Source organism: Gossypium hirsutum, chromosome D13, assembly GCF_007990345.1.
Source record: "Gossypium hirsutum isolate 1008001.06 chromosome D13, Gossypium_hirsutum_v2.1, whole genome shotgun sequence".
Lineage (NCBI taxonomy): Eukaryota > Viridiplantae > Streptophyta > Magnoliopsida > Malvales > Malvaceae > Gossypium > Gossypium hirsutum.
In genome coordinates, this window is record NC_053449.1 from 51,262,574 (window position 1) to 51,275,287 (window position 12,714).

A 12,714-nucleotide genomic window follows, 5' to 3' on the forward strand; every position below is an offset into this window, starting at 1 on the left:
GAATTCTTTCCATCGTTCTATAATTCTCTTATCCTATAATACTTTCATAACAAAAGTACCCTTATAAACCACTTCTAACAATCCATATTTTATCCCATACTCTTCTCTCAAATAATTGCTTAATGACATTTTCTTGGCAGATACTTACACAAAATCTCATACTATTGGTTCACACATAGACATACATTAATCCAGTTTTGTATGCATATCTGTATTGATAATTCACAATGTATAACATTTAGATGAACTCCATATCATGCTATAACAACATCTTGCATCTCAAAAATAGCATTTTCTCTAGCTCAGAATAATTTTAGTAGAAGATGCCATACTTCTCACTTTCCATATTTACATTTCACTACGGCAGATACCCTTCTCGACAAATATATGTACATTTCTTTTTCCACGGAACCCTTACGACTTTATTTAACTTTTATTTCAGAGCATCTCAATACCTTATCATAGAGACAAACATTCAGATTCATAGCTACCAGATATTCCTGTCAATTCACGCCACGTAGGCTTAGCAGAACACCGTACATACATTCAGATAGAATATGCCACTGAGGCGATCCATTTAGAATTTGCCACAAAGGCATTCCTTTCAGTGTTAGCCACAAAGGCTATTCTTTCTTGACATGTTTACGACATGGATTTTTCGTAAACTTACAATACGTGAGGTTTGACTATCATCGTCCTAGGACACACAGAGAACCCCATTAGGTAATCACCATCCTTTAATCCCTTTCAGAAGGTGTCATGGCCATGGACTTTTCCTTCAGAGTTTCATCTTAGAGTTCATGTTTAAAGTCTTGACGAGACCCTTTTCGATAACTCTGCAGAGAACAAACACAGACTCACTTAATAGACTCTTTATGCATTGACACAATCTAAATTCAACATTTTTTACTTCACTAACATACACCCAAACAGGGCACACATCTCATAGCATACATTTTAGACATATACATACTCATTCATACTTCAATATTTCAATACTCATACACCAATATTAACATACTATACTTTTCATGACTTCAAATCCATAGTTCAATAAATTTTCTATAGATGACTCACATTATAAATAGTACACATACAGGAGTCAGTATAGAACTCACCTGATTCTCACTTACTACAGTTCAAAACTCCAGATCCAGACATCCAACAAGACAACAACAGCAACCGCTGCTTACAAAGCATAAGAACACCATTAAAAATCATTCGCATACTACTTATCATCATCTTAAACACAAATAACCCTCATAAAAAACCTTATTTCTTCATCTTACTATTCATGCAGCTTTAACAGACTTACTCTTTCATAACCTTAACATCTAGAGTCACAATATTTACCTTAACATGGAGTAGTCACTAACAAAAATCCAGATCTATAACTCCAGCTTAAGGAGAAAGAAATATTGTTGGCTCTTTAAGATTCAAATGGTAGCACTTTTGAAGAATGAATAAGAAAAACTCCCTCTTTCTTTAGCCTAAATATCTATAAATATAACTTAAGTCCCCATTGGAACTTGACACGTGCCACAAACCTTCAAAATTGCCTTTATAAATGGTTTACAGTTGTAAAGAGAACCTAAATGAAAATTCAATAAATTTATATACTTGGTTATTTGGTTCTATCCATTTCTAACCAAATCATTTATAACACAACTAACACAATAACTTAATTAACTTGACGTACAATACCTTCAGTGATAACTCCAACTTACAAAACTCACAATACTCTTACCAAACTCTCATTCTTTACAACTCAACACATTCTGAATTCAATCCTTACATAATATTCTAACGTATGCTATGCGCCCGATCTATACACCAAAAAAAAAACAATTGGGCAGATAAAGCCACATCTCACGGATTACTCTTAGCCTAGTCGCCAGAACTGGGTGTTACATCTCATATATCAAAATTGATTGACAATGGTGAGCTTGAAACTGTCAAGGGAAAAAATTAAGTCAACAATCTCTAACGTCTTGGAGATACTCAATGGGGCTCTCATTTAACTTCTCTCAATAGTTTGATAAGGATGTTCAATTCAATTTATGTTGTGCTATGGGATACTTTCAAATAAGGGAATCTTACTCAAATGAGTGAACTTGATGGAGTATATAATGCAATAACATCCTTTGAGTTCGTTTTCAATTACATCTTAAGATTGAGATGCTTGAAAGTATTGATGATTTATGTCAAGCTTTACGACACAAATCTTAGGAATACTTAATGCGATGCAATTGGTGTCATCGAAAAAAGCTCTTCTTCAAAAACCAAGAGAATGTGGATGGAATGTTCTATTTGAGAAGGTGAAATCATTTAGTGAAGACCATGATATAGAAGTTCCTGATTTAAATTCTCAACATAAAGTTGGTTGAAGTCGGCCTTGTAACCAAAGAGATAATATTACAATTAAGCATCATTATTGATTTGATATATTTATTTCTATTATAGATTCATTGTTATATGAAATGAATTCACGCTTCAGTGATAATGCAATGGAGTTTATGGCACTTAGCTTTGCTTTGGACCTGTGAGATGAATTTTTTTTGTTCGGATTGAAGATATTGGCTAGTGAATAATTTTTATTTAAATGATTTCACGGAGCTGAAAAAGCAACATCTAAAGATTCAATTGGACCACTTTGAACTTGATGCTCATTAGAACTCAAAGTTGACAAAATTCATTTTGTGCTAAGTCTTTTGGTCTCTAGTGTAACAATAGAATGAACATTCTTATCAATGAAAATCATGAAGATGAGACTCCAAAATAAAATAAATGAATTTACTTGATAGCATACATCGAGAAGGACATAGCCCTACAATTTTCAACCGGTTCTCTCATTGATGACTTTAATTTAATGAAAATTCGAAGAGTACACCTTAAGAAGCCCAACTTTAAGAAATATATCTTAAGTTACTTCTATTTATGTTTTCTTTGTAAGTAGAGTATGTTGAAATTTAAGAAATAATCTTATTGGATTATATTTACAGTTTGTTCCTCTTGAAACCAAATCCTTGATTTATCTCTGACTACAAACTAGTATGTTTTCATTGTCCATTCCTTTCTGGTAATGGCTCCACCAAAATACCATGTTGAAATACTAATGCTGGAGCAACTAAATAAGCGGTTTAAAGAGAAAAGTAATTTGCAGTTATAAAAATATATACATACATGGCTCCACCTTGATTTTGTCATTTTACCATCACTTGCATGGAAATTTCATTTCTAAAGAAAACAAATTCCTGGAATTTATGCTGCTGCTTCAATTTCCACTTTACTAGCCCCAATCTCTTTGGATTGGTTCTTTTTTAATATTATTTTAAAAGCATTTTATTTTCTTTTTCAACCTCATATTTTTAACTAATCTTTTTGAGAGATCCATATTTGTAATGTTTTTAGCATTTTATTTAATTCCAACATTATAATTAAATAAATCATGTATAAAAAAATTAAAATTGATTAAGGCAATTCACAAAAGTAAATGAATTATTTGAAGTTTAATATTGCATCCGCTCAAACATTTCTGTGTATTTAATTGAGTCCAAAAAGAACAAAATAAAACGACTGAATATCCTTGTTTTTTAGGGGCATGCTTTGTGAAAGATGCTATAGACAACATATAAAACATGTGAATGAAATGAAATTATTATACAGATTCCATTTTAATTTTCAGCTATAATTGTATTTGCCAACCCCAAGAAATGAATGAATAAGAAATGAGAGAAGCAATGACAAAAAGCAAATTTCTGATCTCAAATTCTACAATTTCATTACAAGAAAGAAAGAGCAAAATGAAGGGGATTAAATAAAATCCTTGAAATCATGTTGCAAAGCTTCTTCCAAGAAAAACCCAGACGCTTCCATTAACTCTGGGCTTAACCTAAACATCAGAACACAAAACTCCATCTGGTTAAGCGCACCATCGCCATCGAAATCACCTTCTTTCACCATACACCTCAAATCATCATCACTCAAATCCTGTAAACCCAACAATGCCGAATTCTTCTTCAGGCTGTCGAAGGTGATCACCCCTTTTTCACTGTCCATCAACAAATTAAACCCATTGCAGAGTTCACCGATGAGACCTTCCCCTCCAAGCTTGTTAGCCATGATAGGCAAGAAATCCTCGAAACCCGATGAAGGATTTGCAGATGCTGAAGCCGAAGGTTTAGCCATGTGGAAGATGTTGGCGGAAACAGGGGGAGTGAGGATGTTGGCGGAGTCGATGGGAATATATAGGGAAGGGTGAAAGGAGAAGCGTAGAGATTTCGGAGAAAGAGGGAAAGACAACTAAGATACAGGTAATGTGGTCGTGAGATGGGAAATCAAATGGTTCGGTCCAGGGCTCAGGAACTGCTTCCTCCTTTCTACCTTCCAGGAAGGTTGCATAGGGTTACAATTGTCATTTTCTGGAAGGAATAGCGTAGTTTCTCAATTGTCTTTTTGGCTTTTGGAAGTCATCCTCCTCTTCTCCCCACTTTTGATTTATATGGATATTAATTTTTGGAGCTGAGATATTCGTGTAAATTTAAATACCAAATAATATATTAATTTTTATTTTGGCAGGGATTATTAATGGTAATTATAGATTATATAAAATTAATTATAACATATATAAATATTTTTTAAATTTTAAATGAATTTATAATTGAAACCTACAGTCTGGGTGTAGACAAAGAAAATAAATACTTAGGACCACTATAAAAGTTCAAAAATTATATTTTCATAAATTTAAAAACGACAAAAATGAAATAAAATGTAAATATAAATATAGGAACATGTTAAAATATAAAACACTTTATTAAAGAGGCAAGTTGAAAATGGACAGTAAACAGAGGTTTCTCAAAGGAAGGTCCCACGACAACGACTTTATTTTTTGTCTTATAAATTTTAATTTAGATTTCCAGTTATAGCGTTAGCTGCCTTTAGGTGATTCACTTTGAAGTCGGCGTTTGGTTGAAAAAAAAACTCTGCAACTTGCGATGGACAGGTTTAGCATAGATTATAAAGGATTCATGGGGATGATGAGATAGTGGTCAAAGTTGGCCTTTTCTCTTACAGACCAATATCCTCATCCGGCCGGCGTTGGAGTTTCTGATAGGAATATTTCAAATATTTGACCGCTTCTTTTGGCTTCATACCTCACCTTTTCTCGGAAGCTGGTGGATTCGTTTTCGGTCGCATGAATATCCATGCCAAAAAGAGAATTGAAATCGTAAAATGACGCCGGTAATGTTGTGTTATAACTAAACCTGTTGGAAGGCCCGTCTGATAAAACAGTAAAAATATGGGATTAAATAAAAATATTAGACTCGAAAATTGAGTTTGAGAAAAAAAAATTACGCTGGTTTAAAATACGAATCAAGTTTGGATTTGAACATTCAAGATCCGATTTTGGATCGCCTCATTTTTTAAGTTTATAATATTTCATATTATGTTATTTTTATATATTATGTAATTTAGAACATATTAAAAACAATAAACCCATTCAAAATATATAATACTACTCTAATGTAAACATTAAAATTTATTCTTACCATTTGCAATTGATTGACGGAGATGTGCTTGTTATCAAGACGGAATAGAGACCCGGCCATTGCTAATTTATATAGAACACGGAAAAAAATTTAATAAAAAAAATTCTTGAAAATATTAATAAAAAAATATAATAAAAATAGAATTAGGATAGAAATAGAATTTTAGTAAAAAAATTAAGAGAGAATTTGAGAGATTTTTGAGAGTTGATTGAGAAATTTGAGAGATTTAAGAGAGAAATATGAGAAATGTGAGAAATTAGTAGGTAGGAGATTTATAGTTTTTTTTTACCGTTGAGGAGGGGGGACGACTATTTAAATAGCCGTTGAAAGTGACCGTTGGGGGAGGGGAAAAACGCTGAATTGGAAGCGTTTTTGCTTAGCACGCTGAGCTGGAAGCGCTTTACTAGTCAAAGGGGAAAAATGCTTCCAGTTGGACGCGCTTTACCGAAATCGGCTCATTTTCGTTATTTTTTTAAAAAAATGGTCTATTTCCGTAATTTTGAAAAAAAAGGAGCTTTGTTTCATAATTTAGCCGATAATATTTTATGTTTATCTATACATAAATTTCATACACTGTTAATACAGGGAGGGTAAAATAAATTATAATTTGTATATAATTATATTTAAATAAAGTTTGATCTCATTATTTAAAAAAAATTCTATTATTTCAAGTTTTGTCGTAGTTGACTAAGACGATGAATAAAATATTTTCTCAAATAATAATCCAACGAATTTTCATATTAAAATTAGTAATTAAATTAAAATTCATATATAATAATATTATATGGTGAAACTCGGAGATTTACACATATAATTGTATATAGTGTGGGTTTCAAACTTGGGTACTTAGGACTCAAGGCTTCCACTTCTACCAATTGTGTCAAGTCCTTGTAGATCTGGTTTTTGAGTGCTTTGTTTGGTTTTGAAATATGGAAGAAGTTTTGGCAGACTTGCGAATTGAGGAAGAACAAGAGAGTGGGGAGGTTGAGTTGTGGGAGATTGAACAAGAAGAAAACCCAACGGAGCAATCCTCAAACTTTTGTTTAGTCGTTTGTTTCCTTACAGCAACGGTTATCAACTTCCAATCGATGCGTACGGTGATGGCTAATCTCTGGCATCCTCTTGGAGGGGTTACTATTACCGATATCGAAGAAAAAAGAATCCTTTTTCGACTTTACTGTGAAGTTGACAGAGATAGGGTGGTTAAAGGGTCACCATATACCTTTAACAATCATTTGCTCATCTTTTCAATTCTAAAAGAGGAGGATAACCCTCTAGAAGTGCCTCTTAATCACGCAGAGTTCTGGGTTCAAATCCACAATCTTCCTTCAAGTTTGTATTCAAAGGCTATTGCACGACAGTTTGGTGATTTCATAGGCTCTTTTGTGGATTACGATACAAAAGCAATTACAATAGGGCTACAAAATTTCATGAGAATCAAAGTTCAGGTGGATGTCTGAAAACTTTTGAAGAGACGAAAGAAATTGCTGATTGCCAAAACGAGGGAATGTTCTGTCAGTTTCAAATACAAGAAGTTAACGGCGTTTTGTTTTTTGTGTGGTCGATTAGGACATGGGGAAAGTTTCTGTCCAATTCATATGTCTCAAGGAAGCAAAGATCTGTAGTTGGGATAGGACATTTCTCTGAAAGCTCCTCCACGAAGAGCGACGGCTTGTGGTAGTCCATGGCTAAGGGAACCCGGCTCCGATTGGGGCATAATTTTAGGAGCATCAGGATCTAATCAAATGGAGTGATTTTAAGAATCAGCAAATTCCTAATTTGGTGCGCAATTATGGAGCTAATTTGGGGTTAAACTTGATGGGCAAGTCTCTCTTTCCTAAATAAGATAGCACTAATGAGGTGGACATTATAGAGGAGGGAGGAATTAATGAAGAACGAACCATTCTAATAAATGAAGGGGAAAAAAGACTAAGGTCTAACATTATTCCGGATGTTTCCTTACAAAAGGATTCTACTGAAATACAAAGGGAGTGGCTCAACACTTGCCAAAATGATAAATTGACTGAAGCTGCAAAATGGGTTAGTTAAGTATTATGAAAATTATGAGCTAGAACGTCCGTGGACAAGGGAATCCATGGTCCGTTCGACGTGTTCAGCATATGCTGAAGGACTATCGTCCCCATATTTTTTTCTTTATGGAAACAAAAATTGATGTGTACAGAATGGAGAGAATAAGGAAAAAATTCGGGTTTCAGAATGGGATTGGAGTCTCGGCTACTAGTACTAGGAGAAGTCTCTCTTGGATGGACAATTGAGGTGGATATCAGGCTTATGGGTTACAATGATAATTGCATCGATGTTATGGTCATTAATGATGGTAATAGACCCGACTGGCGTCTAGCTGGTTTCTACGGAGCTCCTGACATTAGAGACAGAGTTAATTCCTGGAATCTGCTAAAAAGTCTCAGTCATAACTTCTCTGAAGCTTGGGTAGTTCTGGGTGACTTTAATGAAATTCTTTCAAACCAAGAAAAATGTGGAGGGCAGTACAGAGAGGAGAAGCAGATGGATGCATTCAGAGAGGTTTTGGATCACTGTGCTCTCACAGATTTAGGCTATTAGGGACGCTGGTACACTTGGGAAAATGGGAATTTTGAGTCAACCAACATTTGAGAAAGGCTGGATAAAGGGGTGGCAAATCTTCGATGGTACGATCTTTTCTCTAATTACAAACTTCTTCATTTAGATAATTTTACCTCGAATCATTGCCCTATTTTTCTTGATACAGATTATTCAAAGGGTAATAGAAATATAGCCAAAGATCAGGGCTTCCGATTTGAGAGAACGTGGCTTTTGGAAGAGTCATGTGAAAATGAAGTTCAATATCTTTGGGAAACCAATAAGCACCTAAAGATCCCGGATTGCCTCCACGCAGTTGGTGAAGGATTACGTAACTGGGCTTTGATGATTAAAAGGGAGAAATACCATAAAATTAGTTTTCTAAAGCGTAGATTGAATGTTCTTTACAATGCTTCGCCGAATGATGAGAAATTGGAAGAGCTTACCGAAGCTAAGCTTGATCTTAATATGGAAATTGACAAAACAGAGTTATATTGGGAGCAAAGGGCCAGATCAAATTGGCTTCAGTATGGTGATCGTAATATGAGTTTTTTCCATAGTCCTGCTTCCACTAAACGCCGAATAAATAAGATTAGAAGCTAAAGGGTGAGGATGGCTCATTTATTACTAAAGAGAATGAAATGATGAAGATCGCTGTCAGTTATTTAAGGATTTATTTGCTAGCTCTCGTTATAATGATGACAAAATTGTGTATGAAGGGATAACCTCCAAGATATCCTCTTCAATGAATGAGCATCTGTTGCGTGAGTTCAAGGTGGAGGAAATTAACGAGGCTATTCAGGAGATGGGTCCGACTAAAATGCCAAGATATAATGGCTTCCATGCAGTTTTCTTCTAAAAATTCTGGCATATACTTGGGCAAGATGTGGCGCAGTATTGTTTACAAGTCCTTAAGAGGGAGATATCGCTAAACGAGGTAAACTTTACCAATATTATTCTTATACCCAAAGTAAATGATGCGAGCATGATGTCATTGTTTAGTCCTATCAGTCTATGTTCGATATTATACAAAATAATCTTTAAGACCATTGCTAAAAGACTCAAAATGGTTTTGGATCAGTGTATTGATCACGCCCAAGGAGCGCTTGTGCCAGGGAGACTCATTTTAGATGACATACTAGTGGCCTACGAGGTTTTACATGTGTTGAAAAGAAAGCGTAAAGGGAAAAAAGGTTCGTTTGCTCTTAAGGTCGACATGAGCAAAGCCTATGATAGAGTGGAATGAGTTTTTTTAGAAGGCATGATGACAAAAATGGGCTTTGTGACTAAGTGGATTAATCTGGTTATGCATTTTATTTTCTCGGTTTCATATACAGGCAATTTCAATGGGTTTTCAAGTGATAGATTTTTCCCTCAATGGGGGCTGCATCAAGGTGGCCCTTTAAGCCCTTATCTTTTTCTACGTTGCATTGAGGGTTTCTCATCTTTACTAGACTTTGCTGTTCAGATGGGTAATTTAAGAGGGGTGAAGGTATGTAAGGGAAGCCCAACTGTCACTCATCTATTTTTTGCTGACAATAGCATTGTTTTTGGTAAAGAAAGCGAGTTAAGAGGGCGGGTTCTGTTGGATATTTTGAGACGGTATGAATCTTGTAACACCCCTAACCCATATCCATCGCTGGAATAGGGTTTCGAGGCATTATCGGAGATTATAGAACATTTTTGGATAATTCGAGTCATTTACAATTCACTTTTTGAATTTATTCGTAAAGTCCCTTAAATGGACCTTCGAAGCCCAAATCATGCATTAGGACCGGGTCGGGACTAAATTGGATTCTCAGAAAATTTTTTACAAAATTTAAAATTTTTTCTCACATATAGGGGTCACACGCCCGTGTGACTTGGGGACACGCCTGTGTGGCGTGGCAGTGTGGCTCACATGGCCGTGTCTTTAGGGTGTGTAACTCTCTGATTTGCACCTATGAAGAAACTTGAGTCACACGGCCTGGAAACTCGCCCGTGTCACTAGGCCTTGTGGCATTCTGATTATATTCATTTTTGGTGTAGGTTTCACACGGCCTTGGCACACGCCCATGTTCAAGGCCATGTCCTTCATACGGCTGATACACACACCCGTGTGCTCTGCCCGTGTGCTAATTTGATTTTAAACTCTAAGATGCATGGGACACATGACCAGAACGCAAGCCCATGTTCTAAGCCATGTGTTACGGTCATGACACACGCTCGTGTGTCTACCCATGTGGACAAAAATCAGGTTATTTTCCAAGCCTTATTTCTCACCCATTTGGTCTTTTATCTTTACCAATATTTTAATACATTCAAGTACAAATTTAAGATATTCAACCAAACCTTATAGTTATCACCATTTGTTCATTTCATAGCCATATCCATAGCCATCATTTTCTTGTATTTCAAATAAATACATATAATCATACATAAGCATGCAATTCACTATTTCTTCCTGTCAATCACAATTTCAAATGACAGATTCATGTAAATGAGCTCAATATCATTAGCTGTTTAATTTCTGTCACTTAAATTCACATACACATAATTTATAAACATAACCTGTCAAACACAATCTCTAAATGATGAGATCACATAATTGAGCTCAATTTTATTGTTCAATATGTTTTATCACATAAAATTTGCTTAACACTTGCCATAATTTGTCAAATTAGAGAATGTGTTATGGAATTGGGTACTTCATTTTCACATTGCCATAGTATAATTATGGTCTTGCACATCGTCAAATATCACACACCGAAGCCATAGCCCAATTATGGTCTTACACGGAAACACATATCACACCGATGCCATATCCCAGATATGGTCTTATACGGAAATCACATATCACACCGATGCCATATCCCAGATATGGTCTTACACGGAAATCACATATCATATCACACCGATGCCATAGCCTAGCTATGGTCTTATACTGAAGCACATAATCACATTTTCACATGTTGTCATGGTCAAACCATGGTCTTTTTCGTCAATTCATCACATATCACTGAACGAAAGTTCTCATTCCTGCGTTCTACTCAATTTGACCTTTTAGTTCCTTTTTCGTACTTTTACAATATTCACACTTTAAATAAGAACATATGAAATGATTCATCATTTCTTTCATTTACTAACAAATAATTGTTAAATTCAGCTATATGAATTTACAATTCGATTTTTATAACATAACGATAATCATAATTTCATAATAGCTATTTGAAATAAAACATTATATCATTTCTAATTCAACGTTTATCGATTATACTTGGGTATATGACCAATTTATACACAAGTCATTCATATATTTTCCTCCTCCTCCTCTCCATTCCACATCCTTAATGTATATAACACGCTTATAAGTAACATTATCTATAATTTCACTATTTACTTATATGTATATTCAAAGCTGTTCATCCGTGTCATAGTCACTAAATTATTTTTATCTTGAGCTACAGAACTCCAAATTAAGATCCGCTTGATGTTTTTAAAACTAGATTCATATATATTTCTACCATAAAAATTTTCAGAATTTATAATTTAGCCAATTAGTACAGTAAAATCTTCAAACTTATCCCTCTTCTGGTGTTTGACAGCTTTAACATTTGCTTACTAAAAATTAATTATCTCTTAGCAAATAATTTGGATGATATTCTCGTTTGTTTCTCTTGAAAATAGACTCATTAAGAATTTAAACATATAAATTTAAGCCCCTAATCATTTTTCTCCAATTTTTTATGATTTTCAAAATCAGAACAGGGGAATCGGAAATCATTCTAACCTTGTTTTGCAAAATTTATTATATCTCATGATTTACAATTCCATTGCTTACACTGTTTATTCTATGAGAAACTAGGCTCAATAAGATTTAATTTAATATTTTATTCATATTCTAATTCGCTTCTCACAATTTTTGGTGATTTTTAAAAGCTAGACTACTGCTGCTGCCCAAAACTGTTTTTGTGCAAAATGTTGGTTACCATTTTGACCCTAAACTTTTAATATATGACGATTTCATCCCTAGGCTCGGAAAATGAAATTCTTACAATTTAATCATTGTTTCAAGCCTAATCATTCTCATACATATCAATAACAGCCCATGAATTCCATGAAATTTTAGAATTTTTCCACAAATTCAATACTTTTCAATTTAATCCCTAAAACATGTTTTCATCCAAAATTCTTTAATAAAACACCTTTAAACATCCATTAACATCTCAATTTCATCATAAAATAACAAAAATAATATGAACTTATCAATGGTATCTTCCAAAACTTTCAAAAAAATCAAAAACTAATAGAATACTAAGTTGGACCTAATTGTAAAAGTCCAAAAATATAAAAATTTCAAGGAAAAAAGCAAGAATTAAACTTACTTGAAGTTAAAATATGAAAGAACAGCTCAAAACCCTCTTCCATGGCTGTTTCTAACAGAAAGTTGAAGAAGAAATGGTCTTGAAATCCTTAAAATAAATTTTGGCCACATAAACTTTATTGTAATTCCAATTTTGTCCTTAAATGCATAAAAATCTTTGATTTTTTTTAACAGTATGCCGCCTCAACCACTTAAATTGGTCAATTTACTCTTTTAGTCATT

At 34.1% G+C, this 12,714-nt stretch overlaps 2 protein-coding genes across 2 annotated transcripts; one reads left to right on the forward strand and one right to left on the reverse strand.

Moving 5' to 3' along the window:
* Positions 1 to 3,741: 3,741 nt before the first annotated feature.
* On the reverse strand, positions 3,742 to 4,523 carry LOC107918552 (calcium-binding protein KRP1). The gene has a single exon (XM_016848130.2). The coding sequence runs from the start codon at positions 4,186 to 4,188 to the stop codon at positions 3,814 to 3,816; it is 375 nt and encodes a 124-aa protein (XP_016703619.1). The 5' UTR covers positions 4,189 to 4,523; the 3' UTR covers positions 3,742 to 3,813.
* A 1,955-nt stretch (positions 4,524 to 6,478) lies between these two features.
* LOC107919264 (uncharacterized) lies at positions 6,479 to 7,009 on the forward strand. Its single transcript, XM_016848757.1, has one exon. The coding sequence runs from the start codon at positions 6,479 to 6,481 to the stop codon at positions 7,007 to 7,009; it is 531 nt and encodes a 176-aa protein (XP_016704246.1).
* Positions 7,010 to 12,714: the final 5,705 nt, after the last annotated feature.